Source organism: Peromyscus leucopus, chromosome 3 (assembly GCF_004664715.2).
Source record: "Peromyscus leucopus breed LL Stock chromosome 3, UCI_PerLeu_2.1, whole genome shotgun sequence".
Taxonomy (NCBI): Eukaryota; Metazoa; Chordata; class Mammalia; order Rodentia; family Cricetidae; genus Peromyscus; species Peromyscus leucopus.
This window is the reverse complement of record NC_051065.1, coordinates 141,250,589-141,278,097: the sequence shown is the minus strand read 5'-3', so window position 1 is coordinate 141,278,097 and position 27,509 is coordinate 141,250,589. Positions and strand designations below refer to the sequence as shown.

At 38.2% G+C, this 27,509-nt stretch overlaps 1 protein-coding gene across 2 annotated transcripts; it reads right to left on the bottom strand.

Moving 5' to 3' along the window:
• Nucleotides 1-25,565, bottom strand: LOC114701455 (killer cell lectin-like receptor 2). Of its 2 annotated transcripts, none has more exons than XM_037204072.1 (7): nt 25,207-25,565; nt 23,409-23,559; nt 21,856-21,945; nt 20,726-20,947; nt 18,639-18,781; nt 16,778-16,881; nt 1-2,447 (listed from the first exon to the last, which is right to left on the bottom strand). In XM_037204072.1, the coding sequence occupies exons 2-7, from the start codon at nt 23,518-23,520 to the stop codon at nt 2,288-2,290; spliced, it is 831 nt and encodes a 276-aa protein (XP_037059967.1). In that variant the 5' UTR covers nt 23,521-23,559; nt 25,207-25,565; the 3' UTR covers nt 1-2,287. The 2 variants fall into 2 exon arrangements, with proteins under 2 accessions (XP_037059967.1, XP_028737397.2); XM_028881564.2 differs by having other exon boundaries at nt 23,409-23,520.
• Between the last annotated feature and the right edge of the window lie 1,944 nt (nt 25,566-27,509).

Below are 27,509 nucleotides of genomic sequence, written 5' to 3'. Positions count from 1 at the left end.
TATACATATTATGTTGATACACAAACCTCTTACAATATTATAATTAGAGGACATCAAATCCAATAGAAGGTGAGAAAATATAAACAGACATTTGAAAAAGGAAAACATATGAGTGGCCAATAAGCACTTGATAAAAGATGGTTACTATCACTAGTTCTTAGAGAAATGTGAATTCCTTTATTCATCACAATAGTAAAAGCCCAAAGCATTGATAATATCAAGTGTTGGTGCAGATGAAGGGGCAAAGGGAGCTCTCTCATATTGCAGAGAAAGTAAGATGATATAAGCCATGTGAAACATACCAGATGTTTCTTGTTAAATGAAACTGTACTTAACACAAAGATTATAGTATCAGAGTTCCAGATGTATACAAAAAGAATTAAACATATGTTCACACAGTGACTAGCACAATTAGCATAAGAACATTTTTTAATTGTTAAAACAGATCATCTATTCACATGTGAATGCCAAAATACTATGAAACATTTGAGTAATAGAAAAGTGCTTTGTAACAAAAACAGTGAACCACTGATCTGTGAAAAAAGCTTGGGTTAGCTAAAAATGATAATGATAGTAATAATAGTAAGAGATGCAAAGAAATATGGAGTTAATCACAAATCTCTATTTAGTATATGAAACTATGGAATGTTCCTTATTAATTGACAGTAGAAGAGCATGCCGGCTTACCTGGGCTCAGGTGGGGAGTCAAAGGGGCAGAAAAGAACTTTGGAAAATTAAAAAATAATGTCTCTCAGGGTTTTATTGTTCTCTTAGTGTGTCTATTGCTGTGATGAAACACCATGATAAAACAACTTGGAGAGAAAAGTGATTGTTTTGCTAACATTCCAAATTACAGCCCATCACTGAAAGAAGTCAAGACAGGCACTAAAACCTGGCAGGAACCAGGAGGCAGAAGCTGATTCAGAGACCATGTAGGAGTACTGGTTACTGGAAGATTCCCGTGGTTTGCTCAGGCTCATTTCTTATAGAATCCAAGAACACCAGCCCAGGGATTACTCCACCCACAATAATCCAGGTCCACCCAATCAATTGTTAATTGATAAAATTCCCTATACGCTTGCCTACAGCCAGATCTTATTGATGCACTTTCTCAATTGAGGTTTCCCCTCTCAGATATATCTACCTTGTGTCAAGTTGACATAAAAATAGTCTGCACACGGTTCTTGAAGAAATGTACATAATTTTTAAAACTCATATTGCTGATGACTTAGAGTAGGTACATTTTGTTACCAACATACTACAAGGTAAAATTTTATTTTTTTAATATCAAGGTCTAAAAACAGACATCATAAGTCAATAATAATTTTAGATCTAAAGGACATTACAAGTGAATTCACTGACACTAGTGAATATGAGGAAATATTGACAGTGATATGATGCAGAAAACAAATATGAATATGGGTTATGAAATAGAGCATATTACTTAGTCAATACTAAATTTCTCAAGTTTTATAGTTTTAGTATTATACTATAAAAGAAACTGCTTGTCCCTAGGAAATATCTATAGACAGTTTAATTATTGTCATTATCATTATTATCATGCTTAATGAGATAGTATCACTCTAGCCCGCAATAACCTCAAAGTTATTATGTAGATTAGGCTACATCACAACTCATATACCTATAAGATTATAAGTTTGAGCCAAGACATCCATCTGGCTTCAAATAATATTACTGTATCTATGTGGTCTCAACTTAACAGCAAATCAATGAGACAATGGGGTATGAGAACACATATGGACTATGGATGGTTGTATGAGTTCCTTGAATTAGCCTAGGAACTATTCATCAAATCTAGAAATATATTTTATAGCAAAAGAATGCTTCTTAAAAATAAATTTCTCTACATACAAAAAATAATGAACACTAACCAAGCAACTAACAAACAGAAACCTACAGCTGTACCTTAGTCCTTAATTGTGAAGTCAGAGCAGTGGAGTACAGAAATGGCTTACTATTGAGAAGGAGATGGGTGTGCTGTTTTTTATGGTTCTGTGTTTGGATCTGTGTGTCATCCAGGAAACAAAGAGAATGATACTGCAGGCTTGGAACAAATGGCATCCATTAGCCAGACATAAGCTGCTGTGTTCACAAGAAGTAAGATGACTTCTGCTGTTTTAAGACAGGTTTCAGAAGAACATTTCTTCCCTTTGCCATTCCTTACCCTGTTTGCTTGGCTGATGGAGTCCTGTGGTTAAGACATTCAGTCATTAAGTAGACACAAATCATCCCAGGAAACCAACAAAGATGAGAAAATGTTCCATTTTTACTTTTCCTTCTTACTGCACACTGAATGAGAGAATTTATCCATTCTCTTTTCACAGATACAGGGGTGGGCTCTACCACAGTCCTCATGATGTATACCTGTAAACCTGAGATATGCACAGCCTCCAATTTCCTTCATTGATTTCACTGTCATCAAATTACTATAAAACAAAACATATAATGGACAGTTATTAAAATTTGAAGCTTATATTGATGCAAACCATGATATTAAAAAAAAGTTTATTTGCCAAAATATACAGAATATAGAACCAATTGTGTTTACTAAAGGGTTTTGTTTTCTGAACTCAAAGAAAATGATCTTTGGCCAGTGACATGGTTCAGTGGATGGAAGCCACTGCCATGAAACCTGCCAACCTGAATTTAACTCTCAGATATCACACAGTAGAAGGAGTGAAATGACTCTTTCAACTGCCCTCTAGCTACAGATATGCTGTAACATGGTCACACAAATGAGCATACATTCACAGAAAATTTTTTAAAGTAATAAAAAATAAACAGAAAAATTATTTCTTGATCACAATTTATCACTTGATAAGTTTCTTGATTAATATTTATTCCACACTGTTAATTTTTCATCATTAGGTAAAGTTTTGAGATTACTAAGGAATATTTTTACACTAAAGTTGATTTCCTATGATAATTTCTCTATAAAGACCTTAAAAAAACAAAAAAAAATGAATGTATGTGGAATACAGGGTAAGGTATCATGGCTTGGGCAATATAGAGAGTTTTAACCTGCCTAGCCTGATGAAAATCTGCATCAAAGAATAGCAGAAAGAGAATAGAATCCACAGAACTCCATGGAGCTGAGAGTACAAACAGATAAATCTTCAACAAAATATAACCTACTTTGAGCCCTGAATTTAAGTTATATGGAAATAGAGTATTCAGATTTACCCTAGGAACAGAAATGAAAGTACATGGCCCATGGATCACAGACAGATCATATAAGGTACAGCAGAAATGAGTGTACACATTGGCTAGCCATGAGATAGGATTATGAATACAAACAATAAAGCATGTGTGTTGAACATGGGCAAAGAGGAAAGCAACTGGCAGTTGGCAGCATCTCCTGACTCAGCCTTCTTGTTCCTAGAATTCTCCTCTCTGCTTGTGCAGCCTATACTATACTTCCTGCCTGGCTACTGGTCAATCAGCATTTTATTTATCAACCAAATCAAAGCAACACATTCACAGCACACAGAGCAATATCCACAGCAATTAACTATTCACAAAATATACATGAAACTCATATTCTGCATCATGAGCTCTTATCTTTACCTCCATGTTGATGCCCATCGAGTCCTCTAACCAAGAAACACAAGTTAATCTCACAGCATCTCACTAGGTTCATTAGACCCGAACATTATAAGCAAGTGTTCAAACTACTGCATTTTCCCACTGGAGAATATGCTTGTTGAATCCACAGAAAACTTCTGACTCACTTATTAAATCCTAATATCTGGCTCTAGTAATCACACCACCATTAGGAAATAGTTCTGCAGCATAGTCAAGGTCTACAAAGATCACTTAACCTGGATACAGGCATCCTCTCAGCCCTGCACCTCACTTTAAATATCACCACCTGCCTATTTCACTCTGTATATTGCTGCAGGATACAAAAAAATTTATTAACTCTGTGGTCATTCATGGTGAACACCATCAATTCCAGCCCTTGAGAGGTAGAGGCAGGAGTAGTTGAGCAAATCATTATGAAGTCATAGTACATAGAGAAAACACAGAATTAATCAGAATAATGTGTGTGCTTTGAACATATAGATATAACCCATAAGGCCTTCTGTTTTCTGACCACTTCTGTTACTGCTTGTCCACCTCTGTGACAGCCTTCTTGAGAGTGTCCTTGGACAAGAGAAAGGAAGTTATTTTCCTCAATATTTGGTACCTAGATGTCATCCTCCTGGGGCCACATTTAGAACTGAAGTGAGCCAGAATTGCATTGTTCCCAGACAGAGAATGAAAGGTTCCTGAGAAAGTTGCTACTGTAGATACTATGCTACAGATAGCTTCTGTAGCTGCTGAAGAAGAAATTCAGGAAATACCATGAAGAAAATGGCATCATGAGCAACATCCACAGAAACAGTACATTAAATCACAGAACTTCAGACATTAGGATAACCACCTAATGTGTATAAAATAAGTGTGGCTGATACCTTTCAATATAAAAGGGACAGGAGAGACTGGCCCCCAGCTCCCATCCTGCCCCAGACTTCCCTTCTGGACAAGAGGGGAGTGCCTGGGCTCAACCTAGATCCCATTCCTGGGCACCAGCCACTGCAGGAAAGATCTGCCCAACTTGGCCCCAGATTCTGGACACCGGGCAGGATCCCTTCTACCCCCACCCCTACCGGGAAGGCTCCCCTTCTCCAAGACCCCCAGCAGACCCTGCAATCTCTACGATCTGCCCCCATGCCCATCATCACCCGAGACCCACCCACTTCCTGAGACTTAAAGACCGGCCCCAAGCTCTCATACTGCCTTGGACTTCCCTTCTCGACAAGAGGTGCGTGCCTGAGCTCAGCCTAGATCCCATCCCTGGGCACCAGTGACTCCGGGGAAGACCTGCCCAACTTGGCCCCAGATTCTGGCCACCTCTCAAAGTGAGAGCTGAAATCAATAAAATAGAAACAAAGAGAACAATACAAAAAATTAATGAAACAAAGGGTTGGTTCTTTGAGAAAATCAACAAGATAGACAAGCCCTTATCCAAACTAACCAAAAGACAGAGAGAGAGAGCATCCAAATCAACAAAATCAGAAATGAAAATGGGGACATAACAACAGACATTGAGGAAATCCAGAGAATCCAGAGAATCATAAGGTCTTACTTCAAAAACCTCTACTCCACAAAATTGGAAAATCTAACAGAAATGGATAATTTTCTGGATAGGTACCACATACCTAAGTTAAATCAAGACCAGATTTAACTATTTAAATAGTCTAATAATCCCTAAGGAAATAGAAACAGTCATTAAAATTCTCCCAAGCAAAAAAAGCCCAGGACCAGATGGTTTCAGCGCAGAATTCTACCAGATCTTCAAAGAAGACTTAATAACAATACTCTCTAAATTGTTCCAAATTCCTTCTATGAGGCTACAATTATCTTGATTCCTAAACCAAACAAGAACACAACAAAGAAAGAGAACTACAGACCTATCTCCCTTATTAACATTGATGCAAAAATACTCAATAAAGTACTGGCAAACAGACTCCAAGAACACATCAAAACTATTATCCATCATGATCAAGTAGGCTTAATCCTAGGGATGCAAGGGTGGTTCAACATACGAGAGTCTGTCAATGTAATACACCATATAAACAAACTCAAAGAAAAAAAAACAACATGATCATCTCACTAGATGCAGAAAAGGCATTTGACAAAATCCAACACCCCTTCATGATAAAGGTCTTGGAGTGATCAGGAATACAGGTAACATACCTAAACATAATAAAGGCAATTTACAGCAAGCCAACAGCCAACATCAAATTAAATAGAGAGAAACTCAAATCAATTCCACTAAAATCAGGAACGAGGCAAGGCTGTCCACTTTCCCCATACTTATTCAATATAGTACTTGAAGTTCTAGCCAGAGCAATAAGACAACAAAGGGAGATTAAGGGGATACAATTTGGAAAGGAAGAAGTCAAGCTTTCCCTATTTGCAGATGACATGATAGTATACTTGCGTGACCCCAAAGATTCAACCAAGGAACTGATACAGCTTATAAACACCTTCAGCAACATAGCAGGATACAAGATCAACTCAAAAAATCAGTAGCCATCCTATATACAATTGACAAACAGGCTGAGAAGGAAATCAGAGATACATCACCCTTTACAATAGCCACAAATAACATAAAATACCTTGGGGTAACACTAACCAAGCAAGTGAAGGACCTATATGACAAGAACTTTAAGTCCCTGAAAAAAGAAATTGAAGATGTCAGAAAATGGGAAGAACTCCCATGCTCATCGATAGGCAGGACTAATATAGTAAAAATGGCAATTTTACCAAAAGCAATCTACAGATTCAATGCAATCCCCATCAAAATACTAACACAATTCTTCACAGACCTGGAAAGAATAATACTCAACTTCGTATGGAAAAACAAAAAACCAAGGATAGCCAAAAGAATCTTGTACAATAAAACAACCTCTGGAGGTATCACAATCCCTGACTTCAAGCTCTATTATAGAGCTACAGTAGTAAAAACAGCTTGGTACTGGCATAAAAACCAACATGTGGACCAATGGAATAGAATTGAAGACCCTGACATTAATCCGCACACCAATGAACATATAATTTTTGACAAAGATGCCAAAAGTGTACAAGGGAAAAAAGAAAGCATATTCAACAAATGGTGCTGGCATAACTGGATACCAACATGTAGAAGGCTGCAAATAGATTCATATCTATCACCGAGCACAAAACTTAAGTCCAAGTTGATCAAGGACCTCAACATAAATCCAGCTACTCTGAACCAGCTAGAAGAGAAAGAAGGAAGTAGTCTTGAACGCATTGGCATAGGAGATCACTTCCTAAATAGAACACCAGTCGCACAGACACTGAGGGAAACAATCAATCAATGGGACCTCTTGAAACTGAGAAGCTTTTCTAGAGCAAAGGATACGGTCAACAAGGCAAATTGACAGCCTACAGAATGGGAAAAGGTCTTCACCAACCCCACATCTGGCAGAGGACTGATATTCAGAATATATAAGGAACTCAAGAAATTAGATATCAAAATGCCCAACAGTCCAATAAAGAAATGGGCATGCCGGGCGGTGGTGGCAGAGGCAGGCGGATCTCTGTGAGTTCGAGGCCAGCCTGGTCTACCAAGTGAGTTCCAGGAAAGGCGCAAAGCTACACAGAGAAACCCTGTCTTGAAAAAAAAAAAGCAAGAAAGAAAGAAAGAAAGAAAGAAAGAAAGAAAGAAAGAAAGAAAGAAAGAAAGAAAGAAAGAGAGAGAGAGAAATGGGCTATAGAACTAAACAGAGAATTCTCAACAGAGGAAACTCAAATGGCTGAAAGACATTTAAGGAATTGCTCAACATCCCTAATCATCAGGGAAATGCAAATCAAAACAACTCTGAGATACCACCGTATGCCTGTCAGAATGGCTAAGATCAAAAACACTGAAAACACTTTATGCTGGAGAGGATGTGGAGCTAGGGTAACTCTCCTCCACTGCTGGTGGGAATGCAAGCTTGTACAACCACTTTGGAAATCAATATGGCACTTTCTTAGAAAATTAGGAATCAATCTCCCCCAAGATCCAGCTATACCACAATTGGGCATATACCCAAGGAATGTTCAATCATACCACAAGAGCACTTGCTCAGCTATGTTTATATCAGCATTGTTTGTAATAGCCAGAACCTGGAAACAACCTAGATGCCCTTCAACTGACGAATGGATAAATAAAATGTGGTATATATATACAATGGAATACTACTCAGCAGAGAAAAACAATGACATCATGAGGTTTGCAGGCAATGGATGGATCTAGAAAAAATCATCCTGAGTGAGATAACCCAGACTCAGAAAGACAAACAAGGTATGTACTCACTCATGGGAGGATACTAGATGTGGAACAAGGATGACTGGACTACTACTGATATCACCAGGGAGGCTACCTGGAAAACAGGACCCCAAGAAAGACAAGGGGATTGCCCAATGACGGAGAAACGGATGATATCTATATGAACAGCCTGGACATGAGTGGGGGTAATGAGGTGCGAGGGGCAAGGGAAAGAGAACTTGGGGTACCGGCAGATCCCAGCTGGATCAAAAACAGAGAGGGAGAACAAGGAATAGGAGACCATGGTAAATGAAGACCACATGAGAATAGGAAGAAGCAAAGTGCTAGAGAGGCCCACAGAAATCCACAAAGATACCCCCACAATAGACTGCTGGCAATGGTGGAGAGACAGCCCGAACTGACCTACTCTGGTGATGGGATGGCCAAATACACTAATTGTCGTGCTAGAAACCCCATCCAATGACTGAGGGATCTGGATGCAGAGATCCATGGCTAAGCATCCGGGTGGAGTTCCGGGAGTCCAATTAGCAAGAAAGAGGAGGGTTTATATGAGTGAGAATTGTTGAGACCAAGGTTGGATAAAGTACTGGGACAAATAGCCAAATGAATGGAAACACATGAACTATGAACCATGAGAGCCCCCCCCCCCCCCCCACTGAATCAGGCCCTCTGAATGGGTGAGACAGTTGATTGGCTTGATCTGTTTGGGAGGCATCTAGGCAGTGGGACCAGGTCCTGTGCTCATTGCATGATTTGCCTGTTTGAAACCTGGAGCTTATGCAGGGACGCTAGCCGGTCTGGGAGGAGGGGACTGGACTTGCCTGGACTAAGTCTACCAGGTTGATCCAGGTCCTCGGAGGAGGCTTTGCCCTGGAGGAGGTGGGAATGAGGGGGTGGGCTGCGGTGAAGGGGAGGGAAACAGAGGGGGGAGAACAAGGGAATCCGTGGCTGATATGTAGAACTGAATTATATTGTAAAATAAAATAAAATAAAATAAAATAAGATTGTAAGCCATGTAACAAAAAAATGATTACAAAAACCTTTAGCAATTATTATAGTTTTAAAAAGCAATCTTTAAGAAATTAAAGTAAACTAGAGAATAACCATAAAACATCTTCATTCAAATGAAGTCTCTCAAGATTTTAACTTGAAAATCAAATAAAGTACTTAAAAATGTCTACAAAAAAAAAAAGGAAAAGAAATATCAACAGTGACATGTTTCAGAAAACTGACAAAAGTTACTGATAGAACTATGTATTATGAATTAAAACATATTAATAAATCATCTACATTTATTGAGTTTAATTTTTTCATTATAATGTAAAAGAAAATGCTTGTCACTCCGAAATATTTATGGATGGCTTATTATTATTATTGTTATTGTTATTACTACCATTATTATTATTAGGCTTCATGAGACAAAATCTTACGCTGTAGCACACAATGACCTCAAACATACTATGTAGCCTAAGGTTACCCTCAGACTCATTTACTTCTGAGATTATAAGTCTTTTTTAAATTTTATTTTATAATTTAATTTACATATCAGTCACAGATTCTCTTGTGGTTCCCCCCCCGCCCCCCCCATTCCCTGCCTTCCCAGATGGGAATGGGGGGTGGACTAGAATATTATATGTCTTAGCCAAACCAAACTAGTGGGAACTCCTGTATCTGAGCTGTGGTTCAATAGCTTTGGATCCTCTGTGGGACTAGACTAGCTCCTCTGCATAGGCAAGACAGTTATGTAACTTGATGTGCTTAAGAGGCCCCCTGGCAATGGGATCAGGATCCATCCCTAGGGCATGAGTGGGTTTTTTTGGAGCCCACTGCCTATGGTGGGACACCTTACACAGCCTTGGTCCAGGGGTTGAGGCTTGGACCTGCCTCAACTGAGTATATCAGGATCTGCTGACTCCCCATGGGAGACCTTGCCTTGGAGGAGATGGAAATGGGGCTTGGGAGGTGGGGAAGACTGGGTTGTGGAATGAGGGAGGGGAGGGGATCTGTGGTTGGTATGTAAAATGAATACAAAACTTCTTAGTAAAAAAGAAAAGAAAAAAAAATTATAAGTCTTGAACATTCACATGCACCTGGCCTCAATGAAAATTAGTATATCTATGGAGGTTCAACTCATCATCAAATGGATCAAAGAGAGTGAGAGACTGAGAATACATATGGATTGTGGAAGGTTGTATGAGTGTCTTAAACTAGTCTGAAAACTATTCACTAAGTCTGAAATTATTTTTTGTAGAAATAAGTTCATTCTAAAGATGATAAGTTGATAAGTTCTTCTGTGTACAAAAAGTGTCAAACAGTAGCTAACCAACTAACAAACAAACAGAAACCCACAACTGCACCCTAGTTCTTAATTGTGCTGTCAACACCATGGATATTGAAATGGTTTGTTCTAGTAATGGTGAAATATGTGTGCTATTTATTAGAGTTCTGTATTAAGTTCCATGTGTCATTCAGGTAAAAAAGAGAGTGATTCCTCAGGGCCCTGGACCAAAGGCATCCATTCTACAGACACAAGCTGCTGTGATGTGCAAGGAAGGAAAATGGCTTCTGCTCTGTTTAGTCAGATTTCAGAAGAATGTTTCTTCCCTTTCCAGCTCATCACCCTGTTTGCACAGCCGACTGAGACCTGTGGTTAAAACATTTGGTCGTTAAGTAGTCACAAATCACCACAGGAAACCAACAAAGATGACCACATTCCATTTTTAACTTTCCTATGCACTGCACACTGAATTAGATAATTTATCCACTTTCTGTCCTCAGATACAGGAGTGAGTTCTAACACAGTCATCATCATCTACACCCGTTGAACTAAAAAATGCACTGCCTCCTGTCTTACGTGGTGATCCCATTATTGTCAAATCACTATTAAGTGAAAAATATAATGGAAAGTTATTTAAATTCAAATCTTATATTGATTCAGGCCAAAGTCTTCAAAACAAGATTTATTTACCAAAATGTACAGAATATGGCATTAATCATAAGAATATCAATAAAAGATTTCCATTTTCTCTAAATGCATACAATTGGTCTTAGGCCAATGACATGGCTCAGTGGGTGGAGGCCATTGGCATCAGACCAGGCAACCAGAGTTCAGACCTCAGATCCCACACAATAGGAGAGAAGTGATGTAGCTGGAGTTTTCTCTCTGGGTCCCGCCAATTCTCACCAGTCCAGGAGCCCACTTATAAAATAATCATACAGACACTTATATTATTTAAACTGCATGGCCATTAGCTCAGGCATATCATTGTCCAGCTCTTACTCTTATATTTAGTTCATTTCTATTAATCTGTATTTTGCCACGTGGCTCATGGGGTATTGGTACCTTACATCTTCCTTATCCTGGCAGTGGCTCTAGCAGTCTCCCCCTCTGCCTTCCTGTTCCCTCAATTCTCCTCTCTGTTAGTCCTGCCTATATTTCCTGTCTGGCTACTGACCAATCATTGTTTTATTTATATGAAGCGATATCCACAGCAAAGTGACTCTTTCAACACTCGTCTCACTGCACCTGTGCTGTGACCTGTGTGTCACAGTACATGTGAATACATGCACAAAAATAAGTGGAATGAAATGAAAAATAAAAATGGTCTTTTGATCACAACTCAGGTTCTTATCAACTTCACACTGTTAATTTTTTTGTGAGCAAGTTAAATTAATTTTCAGTATTTCCATAGAACAATTTTACACTAAAATTATTGTCCTATGATACATATTACAAAAAAGACAGTTTAAAAAGAAAAAAAAATAAATGCATGTGACACACAGGACAAGGTCTTATATGCATGCATTTTGAGGAGAAAGGGACATTTGTAAAATAGTCACAGAAGAGGGATTGTGACTGTTGTTTTGGTTGATTTTCCTTTTTCCTCCCCCTCCTCAGAGATATTGAGACTTCCCTGAAATATGGAGATCGACTGACTCCCCTGTGTCCAACACAGCTGCCATCTCTTATGGACAATGAATACTAAATCTACAACTACCTTCCTGTGAAAGATAATTCAAAATGTTAAATAAAAACTAAAACACAGTGCTGGCAGTGGTGGCACATGCCATTAATCCCAGCACTTAGGAGGCAGAGGCAGGTGGATATCTGTGATTTTGAGGCCAGCCTGATCTACAGAGTGAGTTCCAGAACAGCCAAGATTACACAGAGAAACCCTATTGAAAAATCAAAAGAAAAAAAAAAAGATGATACATGATTGTAACCTCACACTGGGGAGGCTGATTTAGAGGATTATAAACCAGAATAGAGTGGGCTATGGAGCAAGACCCTGATCAACTAAAACCAAATTCAGTTCATTTATGAACAGGCAGAAAGCAGATTCCTATACAGTCTGAGGCTTCAGTAAAGCTGAGACTCCCAAAACATCATTAAACATGACAGCCAGTCTTTCTACTACTAGGCAGGGCAAAATAAATAGTGAATCTACAGAAAATGATCATTCAAATACCAAAGAATCAGTCCAGAAGTATCAAGAGTTGGAGGCCAGTTAGGGAAATACAGTGAGTTTGAACCAGGCTAGCCTAATGAGAATCTATGTCACAGAATACCAGACAGAGAATGAAATCTACCAAAATCCATGGGACTAAAATGGCAATGGAATAAAACTTTAACAAAAGATCCCCTTCATTTAACATTGGATTTAAGCCTTGTGGAAAGAGAGGATTTAGATTTACAATAGGAACAGAAAAGGAAGATAAATAAAACTAGTGACCCATGGATCATATAAAGAAGAGGTAAGGTACAGTAGGGATGAGTATATACGTTAGTCAGCCATAAGATATGATTATGGTACAATCAGCAATGCAGGTGTATTGAACATGGGCAAAGAGGGAAAAACACAGGAGACAATAACTATCCACAAGATGCACATGGAGCACACATTCTGCATCATGAGCTCTTGACTTTCCCTCCATGGTGATGCCTTCCTAGACTTCTAACAAGAAACACAAGCTCATAGTTTCTCGCTAGGTTCCTTAGAAGCTGGCATTGTAAGCAGGTGTATAAGCTTCTGCACCTTCCCACTGGAGAAAATACTTGTGGTGGCCACAGAAACCTTCTGACCACTGGACTTCTTGACAGAAGCCTCATGTTTAGGCTCAGTAATCATACCATAATCAGGCAACAGTTCTGTAACATAGTCAAGGTCTACAAAGTTCACTTAATCTGGATGCAGACATCTTTTCAGCCACTAGAACCTCACTCTAAATGTTACCACATGCTCATTTCACTCTGTATGGTTCTGTAGGATACAAACAAGTTTATTAACTCTGTGGCCTTTCACAGTGGCAAACACCCAATTCTAGTGCTTGGGAGGTGGATGTAAAGGAGCAGAGCTAGCCTGTATGAAATAATACTTCCTATAGAAAAATCAAAATTAATAACAATAGTGATATCTGTATGATTTGTACATATTAATACATCATGTAAGGTCTTCTGTCCTCTGGCCACCTCTGTGACAGCCTGGCTGCCTCTGTGACAGCCTGCTTGAGAGTTCCCTTGGACTAAAGAGGAAGTTATCTTTCTGCAGATTTGGAATCTAACTTTTCACACTGGCAGGACCACGTTTAAATAGAAATGAGCCAGACCTGCCGTGTTCTCAGGCACCGAATGAAAGGTTCCTGAGAAAGTTACCACTGTTGATGCCTCAGATAGTTTTTATATCAGCTGAAGAAGAAATTCACTGAATACCACAAAGATAATTGCATTATGAACAAAATCCAGCAGAAAGAGTACGTTAAGCCCACAAAAGTACAGACAATAGGATTACCAACTAACACATGTAAAATAAGTCCGGTTGATATCTTTAATGGGATAAAAGATAGTCACACCTACCAGTAGTCTCAGCACTTGAGAGATGGAAATACAAGGATCAAGAGTTCAAGACCAGCCTGGGGACACAAATCTCTTTCAAAACAACAACAAAACAAAAAAAAATTAAATTTATTTTTAAATAATGATGAAAGTCAACTTGAAATGTAACTAGCTAAGAAAGTTTTTAAAGGACAAACACAGAATTATTAGGGGATTTTTTAAAATTTGTATTTCTAGAAAGATCAATAATCAGGAAAAATGATGAATATGTGATATGAAGGCAGAGAAGGGGTTCTGAGGATTAAAGGATAAAATTGGATGAGTACTGGAAAATAATGGACAGGAGAAGATAAAGGAAGGGTCAACCAAAACTAAGGATGTATAAAAGGCCTATGGAGACACACTAGCTGACCTACACAAAACAGACTCCTTTGTGTGTGTGTGTGTGTGTGTGTGTGTGTGTGTGTGTGAGTTTTGGGAACTTTTGTGTGTTGCTTTTTTTTATTATTTATTTTACAATACTATTCAGTTCCACATAATAGCCACAGATTCCCTTGCTCTCCCCCCCACCCCCGCCCCTCCCCTTCCCCCCAGCACACCCCCCACTCCCACCTCCTCCAGATCAAGGTCTCCCCCGAGGACTCAGATCGACCTGACAGACTCAGTCCAGGCAGGTCCAGCCCCTCCTCCCAGATTGAGCAAGTGTCCCTGCATTATGTGTGTTGCTTTTTTGTTTGTTTTAGCCAATTTTTGTCTTGCTGTATTTTTTTTTAGTTTGATATTATTTTCCCTTTTTTGTTTTGTTTTTGTTTTGGGGAGAGAGAGAGAAAAATAACAAAAAATTGAGTGCATAGGAAGGGAGATGGGGAGGAACTGGGTATTAAGGGGGAGAGGAAAACCTGATCAAAATATATTCTATGGAAACATAATTTAAAATATCAAAATATAATTTAAAAAAAGTTAGATCCACAGAAAATATGAATTATTAAGTGAAAATCAAAGTGCAAGGCAAAGGATACCTCCAAAGGAATCACCAGTCAGGGAGACCACAGATGCCTCCAAACAACCAGGCTGCTGCTGTGCCCTTGGTTTTCCACCATAACTACATGGAAACACCCTTTTTCTGAAGACACCACACATTTGGTGTGAGGACATAGAGAAATCAATCTCAAACCAATGAGGAAATATCTTCCCTTGGGCTATCTTTCAATTGGTCAGAAGGTCCTGTGCAGGTTACTAGGGGAGTGCCTTAGCTAGGGTTTTTACTGCTGTGAAAAGACACTATGATCTCAGCAACTCTTATGAAGAAAACATCTAACTGGGGTGCCTCCCTTACAGTTTCAGAGCTTCAGTCCATTATCATCATGGTGGGGAACATGGCAGTGTGCTGGCAGACTTGGTGCTGGCTACCTCTTGATATGCAGGCTACAGGAATTCTGCTGACACACTCAGTGGTCTCCAGAGCACAGGAAACCTCAAAACCCACTCCCACAGTGACACATTTCTTCCAATACACTCCCACAGTGACATATTTCCTCCAATAAGACCCCACCCACTCCAACAAAGCCACACCTACTAATAGTTCCACTCCCTATGAGATCATGTGGGCCAATTACATTCACAGTTCCAAAGGGAGAAAAGATTTGAATGGTCTTACTCAGCACTGAACCCTGCATGCCCCAATACTGACCTGCTGGGCAATATGTCATGTTTGATATTATAATCCAAATCAAAAGCCCACGATTGCAGAGGTCATGGGCTCTAGTATGGAACCTACTACTCTCATTTTGCTAAGTGGTCACATGGTCAAGTTTCATTTTTTTTTTTTTTTTTTTTTTTTTTTTTTTTGGTTTTTCGAGACAGGGTTTCTCTGGGTAGCTTTGCGCCTTTCCTGGAGCTCACTTGGTAGCCCAGGCTGGCCTCGAACTCACAGAGATCCGCCTGCCTCTGCCTCCCGAGTGCTGGGATTAAAGGCGTGCGCCACCAACGCCCGGCTCAAGTTTCATTTTTAATATTTATGTTTATGGTCTGTACCTGCATTGCTCCCAACCTCCATCAGAGAAGTTTTTTTGGCAGTAGTCAGTGGTCATTGCAGAGAAGCAGAACTGGTCAAAGTGCTTAGGAGAAGTGCATATGTGCTCAGCCTTAAAGGGGTCATCTTCATAAACCCCTTTTCCCCCAAACCACCACTACCATGCAGGAAATAGGAAGGAAGAGGAAACAGAAAGGATGTAAGAACCAGAGAAAGAAAAAATACTGTGAAAAGCATGTTCTGGACATGACAAAATTCCTGCACAGATGAGGAGGCATATACTACCACATAAGGAAGGACTATTGTTAGGTGATGGCAGCTGGAAAAGGGAGATTCACTCTTTTGGGGGTGTGTGGCCACCGGTATGTATCCTTGCTGCAGTGGATGCCCTACCATGCACCTAGGGACAGCAGCAATTAAGAAAACAGGAGTTAGAGAGGCACATGTTAAACAGAATCAGAGGAAGCTTGGGGGTTTAGGGAAGGATATGATCATATTTTATTTTGTGTATATGAGATATATTCAAGAAAAAGGAATATTTTAATAAAAATAATCAATGAATAGTTTTCTACCAGAGTATAAATTAACATAAAACTTGGAGTTTACAATATGACAACTTGAAATGGAAGGTAGATATACATATATACATATAGATATGCAAAAATGTTCTATTTATACATAAGAAGCAATTTATATAAACTAACTCCTGAAACAAATGAACTGAATGTTTCAAATATTCATACTTATACTACCTATCAGGATGATCTAGTCTCTTTCAAATGATCTTAAAATGTTGATTTGCTTGTGTTCTCTGCATCTTAGAACACACAACCCTTAGCTGTGTTCATTATTACATCACTAGCAGTCAGCTTCTAGGCTGTTCCTCTTCCCTGTCTAATGCTTGCTCACACACTGCCTTGTGCATCTTATCCTTAGCTGTGAGTTCCATTGACAAAGAAAAGCATTTTGAAATGAGAACAAAGCCTTTGCACACAATCCTCCCAATTCTGCACCAAGTTAGAGTGTGAGGACTCAGGAAACTCACAGTTTAGATGGGCCATTGTCACTCCATTGCCATTTCTTTGTTCTTGTGTCATATGATAACCCAATCCAGTAAGTGTTCGGCTTAATTTGGAGCTGAAGGAACTTCTGTAAGAGAAAAAAAAAAAAAAAAAAGAACTCATCTGATGATAAAATTTCCCTGTGGCTGATGAAAAAAGAACAATATAACAGGTCTCTGCTATTCTGTGTCAGTTCTCTGCTGTCCGGTCCTCCAGTGCTTCCTTCCCTCCAAGCTCTTTTTTTTTTTTTTTTTTTTTTTTTTTTTTGGTTTTTCGAGACAAGGTTTGTCTGTGTAGCTTTGCACCTTTCCTGGGACTCACTTGGTAGTCCAGGCTGACCTCGAACTCACAGAGATCCTCCTGCCTCTGCCTCCGGAGTGCTGGGATTAAAGGCGTGTGCCACTACCGCCCGGCCCAATCTCATTTTTAAAGTTATTTCCCAGGAGTAGCTCATTTATGTCAAAACCAATGTCTGTTATATAAGTTATTTAAAACCTCAGGTGTCTAGGGATACTAGGTTCATGAAATGATTTAGGTCTTTAGACCAAGTCTCACTATATAACCAAGGTTGACCCTGAATTCACAATATTACTGCTGTGACTCCTATAAACCAGCACACTGCATACATGGCTCATTAAATAATTTCTGACACTCTATGAAATTATTCAAATGTGCATTCCCAAAGACCACAGAGGCATGTGGGAAGTGTTCATATGGTAAGTAACACTCTGTCTTAATAGCAAAATCATTAAGATGAAAAGTACTGTGTGAAAAGCTGTACATTAAGTTCCATGCTCCAGAGAGGAAGTCATTCTGAAGTTCAGACCTGGAAGTGACAGAAATTGAGGAGGAAAGGGACAGATATTTGGAAAACCTTAATGCCTTACATGAGACATCCAAGTGGCATGATGTCTACTTAAATTTTTGAACATATTTAAAATATGGGTTAAATTTAATTATAAATTTAATTATGATTAATATATCAAATGGCAAATCACATTATTTGACATTAAAAATTATTTGTTGTAATTTTTATATATGTATTAAATTGGTGTACAAATTTTGTAAAATGTTCTAAATGACAAAGTTTTCAAGCTGATCCTGCAAGCATTTCTCTAGAAAAATATTGTCTTCATATTGGAAGAGATTTTGTTAGGAATAATTTAAATAGAAAATGTCCACATCTTGGTACTTTTTTTTTTCATTTAATTACTCATTTCTAAAAATAGACATCTTTTAAAGAAAACAAAAAAAAATAGTATGAAGTAAAGTTTATGGAGAGTTTCGCTGACAATCACATTGGAACTACCTGGTAAAACTACTTGCTTCCACAGTTCTCATATAATTTCCATTTTGCAAATTGCCCCAGAGGTCAGTTACTTTCTCTATTGTCATCCAATTACTCATCTCAGACAGTCTCACATCTGGGTTCCAAAGAGCAAGCCCTAGACCAAGACGTCACTGGGTGTAGCTGGCACTCTATGGAGATACATAACTGTCACTCACAGGGTGTACTGTACCAAAGGTTTTAGCTTATTTTGGGAAAACATGCTCCTCTGAGGGACCCTCTTGCAGACTCCTAAGAGAGAGGAGATTACAAAGACATGGCTGTTTCTTTAATGAGTCTTCTCATAACAGACCCTGTGTCCTGACACTAAGCCAGGAGCAGGAAGGAGTAGCTTAGGATACTCTTACTGCACAGTTTTTGCTCACGTTACAGGGAAACCATGTACAACACTTAGAGGTTTCTCTTTCAATAAACCTGCCTGGGCTCAGTATCTCACTATCCAAGGGTTAGAGACAGAGTCTAAGAGAAGAAATTGACATGTTAATAGTCTACTGTACCAGTTCATCACCATCATCTATCTTCAAAAGGGATAAGCTGCAGTCCCGGCAGGTCTGTGCACATCCACTCCAGCGTTTATTGTCCATGATGAAATAATAACATTTTATGCCACAGCAGAACCAGTGTCCTTCAACACGTTTGCCTACAACAGAGAAGGTAGATGGTGAAAATTCTTATTTTCTAATATTCCGATATTAGATCATTGTTTTAATTAAACATCAATAACTAAGTAAAATTTCAGAGCTCTAAGAAATTTAAATTCCAGAATGTTAAGAGACCCCTTTACACCCATGCTCTATGGGTTTTTTTTTATAACAGTAGATATATAGAAACAAATGATGTGTCCACTGTGGATAAATCAGTAGAAAAAAATGTGGCACATGCACACAAAGAAATACTATTTATCCTTTAAATTGGGCTGGGCATGAAGACTTATGTCTATAACCTGAGCACTACAGAGTGAGACAGGAGGATCACCACCAGTTTGAGGCCAGCCTAGGCTAAGTAGTGACTTCCATGTCAACCTTGGCTATAAAGTAGATTCTAATACAGCCTGGGCTACAGATTGAAACCATGCCTCACACCTAAACACCTTAAAACAGAGGTGCTCAACCAAATGACAAACATGGGTGAACTGGAGGATGGAGTGCAAAGTGAAAAAGTCAGGCCCAGGACCATACTTTATGGCTCAACTCAGATGAGGTTTTAACACAGCCCAACTATCCGAAGCAGAGGCTTGTGAGAGCTGGAGTATGGGGAACAAACACTTAATGCACAGAGGCATTTACAAGGATGATGGAATTCTAGACCTGTGGTAATGTACTGTGGTCCCAGTTCATCCTCACATACTGTGCACTTAAGGTTGTGCTGTGGTCTGTGTTAAATGTTCTTGCCTTAAGAGCAATAAGAGACACATGAGGGAGCTTTTGAAGGTGTTGGTCAACTTTCCTGATTGTGTTGATGCCTTCAGTGAAATGCCCAAATACCCAAACATGTCAAGTTGAATACATTAAAATGTGTGCGATTTGTGTAGCAATAATACCTCAATATGATTATTTTGTTTAGTGAGGGACTGAGGGTGGCCATGCTCTAATATAAACTTTATCTACAACCTTTGTTTTCCTGTGAAGAGGTATCATTGTGTAGCTCAGGCTACCCTGGAATTTGCTGAGCTATCCAGATTGTCATTAAAATTATAATCCTCTTGTCTCAGCCTCCTAAGGACAGGGACTACAGCAATATGTTACTATTTATAGCAGACAAAGTTATTTTTTAAAATGCAACATAATATTTTTCATGGGTCTGAAATATTTCAAAAATTTTTGGCACTTTTTTCCTATCATATTTTATAACGTAGCAATTTGAAAGATATTATTATTCCTTACATAGTAATGATCCCTACCATGCGAGATCATAAGCAAAAGCTCTTTGTAAACTCTAAATTCTGAAAGTAATATTTAATAATGAATGATAAACTGTGTCAATTAAAATTAACCAGTCACAATACAAGGTAAGAAAGGTTGCTTGTAAAGCTTGATATTTTCATCTTTCTGGCCTCATTCACTGTGTCACTGACAGTTACACAATGTGGACACCATTCAGAAGTTCCATAATGTGCTGCAGTGAGCTTCACTATGGTCACAAACAGGCCAACTCTCTCATACCAAGGCAGAAGGAAAACAAACACACCATTATTTTTATGACTGCATCCATAAAAATTCTCTGAGTCCGTTTCACCCTAAGAATTTGGTGAATGCACTCTTAATGGAAACTTCCATGTTCTGTCAGCAACAAAGCTGGAGATTCAAACTTGCCCACATACAAAAAGATCCTGAATTGTCAACTGTGGGGACTTACAATTACATCCTCTTAGAGCAGTAGAAGCCAGAACAGCCACTGAGTTTCTAGAGGCTATAAGATTCTCCAAATTCAAACACAGATATCTGGGGTTCCAGTCCCCTCCATGAGATTACAAAACCCCAAGCCATTAACCCCAAGCATTTTAAGCTGCTAATTGGACTTCAAATCTTCTGGGGAGGAAACATTAGAGAATAAAGCATTTTTTTATTCAAGATCCTCTCCTTACCTCTATGCTCTTTGGAATCTAAAACAAATTTAGTTTCCTGGTAGCATCTGTTCAGTGTTCTGTTGAGTGTGTCCAGATCGTGTTTGAGGGCATCATAATCTATAGACTTATTTTTCAACATTTCTTCCATTAAGTACGTGTCATTTTTCATGGTGCTGTTCTCTTGATGGGTATTATTTAGAGTTTTCTGCAATTCATGTTCTTCTTGACTATACTGAAAAACTAAAATTAGTAGCAGTTATAACACCAAAAATGCTTATAAGGAGTAAATATTGAAATTAAGATAACAGAGAAAGCCCAAATTGACAGCTAACACATATTATTACTGGAACTGGTTCTGTGACATTTAGACAGTAACACCTCAATTAATTCACTATAGGAATGGAAACACAAGTTTCTCTCTATCAGGGTAACATTAATGTAAAGCAAACAATACAGCTGAATAAAATTATGGTGGATGTACCACAGCTTCCAGTTGTTTAGTTTTTCACAGCAAAAACTTTCAAAAACATACATAAGTAAAATATTCAGTGAATACTTAACCCAGCATGAGAATGTGAACTTAGAAACATTAAGAAATGGCACAATTCTCATTGGACTGGAGGGAAAACAAAATATCCAGATAGGTTTCCATGTCCTAGCACAGCATGGGAGTCATTTCCTCGAAAAATATGAAGGAATCCAATAAAGCTTAAGTTTTAATATCTCTGTACATATGAAGTCTTTTCACTTAACCATGTCCTTAATATACACCAAAGAAAATGAAAAGAACATCATCATTTGTTTTATGCAGCTGTTTCTTGCAGAATTTTTACATAAAATTCACAATCACCTAAGCTCAGAAAGCAGACTACCATTATGTCCTCAAAAGGAACAATACCAATAATGAGACAGAAAAAGGCAGTTCCCAACATCCCCAATAGAATATGTATGTATGGTAACAAGACACTACAGTGTGTCAGCACCCCTCCAAAAAAAAAAAAAAACATAAACAAAGTCCAGAGCTATCTGGCACATCCCCTGATTATAGGCAGAACAATGGACAGAGAGTGTTAACTGTATAATTAGTATCTAAAGTTATTACTTAGGTAGATGTATACCAGTTACTTAGGTGTATACCAGTTACTCACTGTGTGTCACCAATACTGCAACTGTCACCAGCAGAATGGAACAAAGGACTCCAAGAGGTATTGCAATGAGGTGCCAGGGGACTGAACACTCTTAATCAAAACAAACAAACAAACAAACAAAAAGCAAAGCAAGAAAATAATCACTATGAAAAGAGCACGTCACAATACTGGTAATAATTTTGTGTAGCACAGAAATGAGGAGATATTGGTCTCTAACAGATTTACAGAAGTCCATCATACAAGCTGACTAAACATGTGCTTTCAAAATTTGTAGCACATCTAACTAAAATGCACCCACTGTAGAAATCCTACATGTGTGAAGTTTCACAGGATTACAAACTTCTTTTAACTTTGGTCTTATATTATCAGTCCTCCTACTTCAGCCTAGAGAAGCTAGATGACAGGCACCTGCCCTTTCACCCAGTTCTCCAGGATCAAAAGTGCATCCTTCAGAAAGCACTGGAGGCACAGACACAGTCCAGGTAGATGATTCCAAACTAGAGCATACAGTCAACCAAGGATGCATAAGTGAGGATGAGAGGAAGGATGGAGGGATGGATGTTCTTGAGAACTGTAGGGACCCTAGTTGTTATGGAGTGGACCTGTATACAGATCCATCCTTTCTGGGGCCAGAAGTCAACTCTTTTTTTTCCCATAAGTTCCATATTTTTTAGACAACCCTATTTTTCTTTGTGTGTCTGAGGTGTTGGGAATCTGAAAGCCAAGCCTTTGATTATCACTGTATCAAAGATGTTAAAGTTATCAGCTTGGAGTTCAGCTGTTACAGTTCATTCAGGGAAAGCAGAAAAAGAGAACAGAAAAGTCGATTTCCTCTTTTTTGTTAATAAACTTATTTATTCTTTAACATTTCTGCAGATGCATAATGTGGTTTAGTCATCCTCATCCCCACTACCCTCTCTCATCCCCTCTCTTCCTTTGCAGCTTCTCCTCAGAATACACTTCATCATCTGATGAGGTATTTTTCTGCTTCATTTCATTAGATATTGGGAATATTTAAGATGATTAAAACACCCTCTGCTAAAGGGAAAATATTGTTTCTAATGCATACTTTGCATTTCTTTAAGATTTCATTTCTCTAGGACATTTGGTGTTTCTTCAGACCCTAGTTTTTCAGTTTTAAAGGTTTCAGAATTCTTCTTGACTAGACTAAATAATAAAAACCTCCTAACTATTTCTCAAATTTGATGAAATGTATTCCCTTCTCACTTGTAAATTTTCAAGAACTGTTTACTCAGAGATGTCTATTGATCTCCTCTATCCATCTGGCTTTCTCTGTTATCAGCTAACAGTTAAAAATAGAGTTATAGTTTTCTTTTAAAATTATTACTTAATTTTTAAACTTATTTTTGAACAATTTTCTACATGATTACTCCCCCACTCATACTCATTTATCTTATCCCTCCCACGTGCATCACCAAGCCCAGTTAAAAAGGAGGGTTTTTGTTTTCCATAGAAGCCAGTAGGATATTGTTTTCAAATGTCAAAAGTTAGAATGCATAAAACAGGTGAATTTAGACACTTAAAACACTTACCCCTGTGGCCAGCTTCTCTGGGCCCTTGTGTCTCATCAGCCCTTTCTCGATTCTGCAAGTCTGAAGACTTATGGAATTTCACAGTTGTGTAAGTGATCTCCTCATCACTCATCTTGGGAGTAAGTGAAGTACAGTACAGAAGTACATCTGTCTTGAGTGATTTCGAAAGAAAAAGTTAAAATGTCCACCTTTAGGAAGGTACCTGGATCTGATTCTGCAGTGGGGTGGGAAGGGACAGGGTCTGATTCATTCCCCTAATGATCCTAAATCACATGTGTTTATCCTGACTTCCACTAGACATGAGAAGTCTTTGAAGTTTTCTGTCATGTATACTTCTAATGTTCACAGCACTTATTATTAGGAAATAAAAAAGAATTAAAAATTTACTACTAAGTTATTGTAATATTGGCACAGCCTATTTGTTTAAAATAGTTAACATATAAAATACACTAGGCATAATTGGCACACCTGCAAATCTTTGAAGTATTTTTAAACTATCAATTCAACAACAGTCAGAGATTTCTGAATATATAAAAATTTATACATTTTTTTTTGAGACAGGGTTTCTCTGTGTAGTTTTGGTGCCTACACCACCTCCAAAACAGTATAGGAAGGTTAATAGTGCAGGTAATTACCATTTTGGGCTCCATAAACAGAAATACTTCTTGGGTTAGTCCAAGCACCCCAGCTATCCAACCTCTCCACCCAGATTTAGACTACGCATTCTTCTCCAGGGTCAAGCTGGGTAAATGCATGGAACTAGGAAAGATCCTACTGCATGGGAAAATCCATATACAGAAAGAAGATGCCACATGTTCTCTCACATCTGAGGCTCCTGGCCCCAAAACTTCAGACATGCTACATAACTGGGAGTGATTGCAGCAACCAGGAAAACAAAAGGGGATTGTAGGGGTGGGGTGGGGGAGCAATAAAGAGGGACATAGCAAGAAAAGTCCTGAAATTTTAATCTTAAATCATTCCATGTACATGATTATTTCATATATTATATTCTAGTATATGATGTTTCCATAGGCCCCTGTGTAAAAATGCATTTTGTCACTGTAAAGAATTAGCTAATGCCCATGAAGGATTCAATCTGATTACAGATATCAATAATTATTAAATAGTAAATAAGTGTAACTCACCTTGCCCTTTACATTCATAACTGAGATGGTACCGAAAAGATAATAGGGAACACAAATAGTACATGGATTGATTCCTCTCTAGTTTTTTTAATTTATGAAGTTTTCTGAAATTATTCAAATTTTCCCTTATTTGCTGTGAAAAAGGAAACTTTCTATTACAGAATTCTTTTTCACAATCTTTATTTATTATTATTGTGGGTTTTTTTTGGGGGGAAGGGGATGCTTGAGCTGAGGTTCATGTGTCCAGAGGACAACTTTACCAAGTGAGTCCACTTATTCCACCTTTTCGTGAGTGCCAAAGATCAAACTCAGATGGTCAGTCAGGCTTGTGTAGCATGTAGTGAGTACTTTACACACTAAGCCATCATACCCGGTTCCTGTTATGACTTCTTTAAGATGGATAATATATAAACATTTGACCCAGCTAAAGAGTAATGAATTCCATAGAACCCTCTACCTAACTCTCTTAGCACACAGCAGAAGTCATAGCCCACTCAAAAATAAAATAACCAGTGCTAAACTCCAGTTTTCACATACTGCCATAGTCAACCAGATCTAACACAACCAACACGGTTTCCCCAGCAATTTCAGTCTGATGTCACAACATCTGAAATTCTCTCGAGTGATAGAAGAACAATAAAAGTAGCTGTTACCTGTGTCTCGACCCAGAAATGATTTTGTTGCAGGGAATTTATCCCCCAGGTGGGGGAACAAGTTGGCCTTTCCTGGACTGATCCTCTCAGAGACTCCAAGAGAAAAGGCAGAACTGAATCGCCTCTGGGTGATACTTAAGCTCAGGACTTTTTGCCCCTTCTCTTAACCAAACTGAAAAGAGGAAATTGCATGATGAAAGCAGATTCTGATGTCAAAGGAAAGGAACAACATATCATGTCAATTGCTGCAATCACGTTCATAATTGATATTTGAATACTAAAATATAACACATCTGCAGAGAAAGTGAAATCAGTGTGTTAGCAAAAAACACTAGTAAAAAGAAGTGACTGACATCCCTCCCCTCCTAATTTTCTAACAGACTGTTAAAATTTTTCCCAAATGTTACCAATAGGAAAGAAAAGTTATTTCCTGTTTTTTGAATTATGCTTATTACACCTGTGTATTTTACGATGTCTTTATGCACTCACATTTCCACTGTGAAACTTATTGTATACACTTCTGGCTTTTTATTCATATATAATGTTTACTGTGAACACTGATTTCATTCTATATGGAGTAGTCTATTGCTGATATTTTCATGGTGCTTGGAAATCAAATCTAAGACACTGAGAATGCTCTGCAAATACTTTATCAGTGAGCTACAGACTTAAGCTTTGATTCTGGTTTTTGCTTTTTGTTTGTTTGTTTTTGTGTTTGTTTTGTTTTTGTTTGTTTATTTTGAGACAATTGTTGTATCATACTTACTATGTAGCCCAGGCCTGCCTCAAACTCACAGGACTCTTGATTCAGTTTCTTCACTGCTGGGATTACAGCTATATACCACCACATGGATTTACACCATGATTCTTGTTGATAGTTCTTATTAAAGAAAAGCATTTCTATGTTTTATAAGTACTGATCTATGAGCTTTTTAAAAATAATTATAACTATTAGTCACTTGTATACAGCACATAATAATCCTCTACTGCTGAACGTCTAAGTTGTTTTACAAAATTTTGTTGTTAGTTTAAAAACTACATGGAATATACATTAGAATATACTTAGAAAGACATTTTATGCCTTGAAGTCACAAGATTATCACAATCCCTCTAGTTCACTTATAGTCTACCAATTGTGTGTGACAATATTCATAATTCACTTTTTTAAAGATGAGATAAGGTTAATTTTCGTCTATGTGAATTCTGCCCATATGTTTGTGAATGAGAATTACTGGAAGAAAAATAAACTGTGTCAGCAAAGACTGATTTACTGATTAAAACCACAATGCTGGGGAGAGGTTGGAATGTTGTAGATCTAGACCCATTAGCTTACCAAAAAATATCTCTAGCCCTTTAAATAGCCATTTATTGCTCACCTATGTCAGAACTAATGTCCTGTGACAAAAAGATAAAGACTTCTTGAAATCTATTAACAGACCACTAAGTTCCACCAACCTGAAAGCTAAGAATGTCATCTGATGGCCTATACATCTTCCTCCATCTTTCTATAACCACCACTCTGATGTACCCACAAATATATGTTAAATTTGCTTTGATTTAGAACTTTCTCAGTTCTGTAAAACTACAAAACGCCATGAAACTGTTTCCACCTCGATCACTTAAAATGGCTCCAGAATAAACTACTGTTATTCCCTCTAAGGTGAAAACTGTTTTTATATCAGCAGATCTCCATTCAAAGCTCTTGCTGTGCATATTTCCAGTGAGGTCTCACACTGAATGATGAAGACTTTAGAAACTTCACTGAGACTGGAGATACAGTACAGAGGAGGTCCTTACATGGCATTTGCAAAGGCCCAGGCTTGAATACAAATATCTCCCGGCATTCTTCCTTTTGTAGACTTACAAAAAATTAATTATATATCATGATGATAATAAAACAATTATAATAACAACAACAATGATAGTAAAATCAACAAAAAATAATAATGGGGGAAAGGGAGAAAGTAAAAGACTATTTAATTTCTAGTCTGATGCCATGAGCTAACCCTTGGCAGAATACCTTGAAATCTCTCACTAAGCTTTACTTTCATTTTATTGTAGCTTTTCCATCTTGCTGCTTGTTTTTGATGACACCAATTTAAATTGTTATTTCAACAAGTGACAGAGGTTAATGGAGCACTGGGGGATGGGGAATGAGCTGAAGAAGAGAAGAGGAACTGAGGATGCAGTGGCAAGGGTGAGCTCCACTGGACAAGGCCAGAGGAGAACTTCCTGCTTCTCCCTTCCTTTACTAACTTCTAGCCAGCCTTTAATCATCACTCTTAGCCTTCCTTCACTCCCAT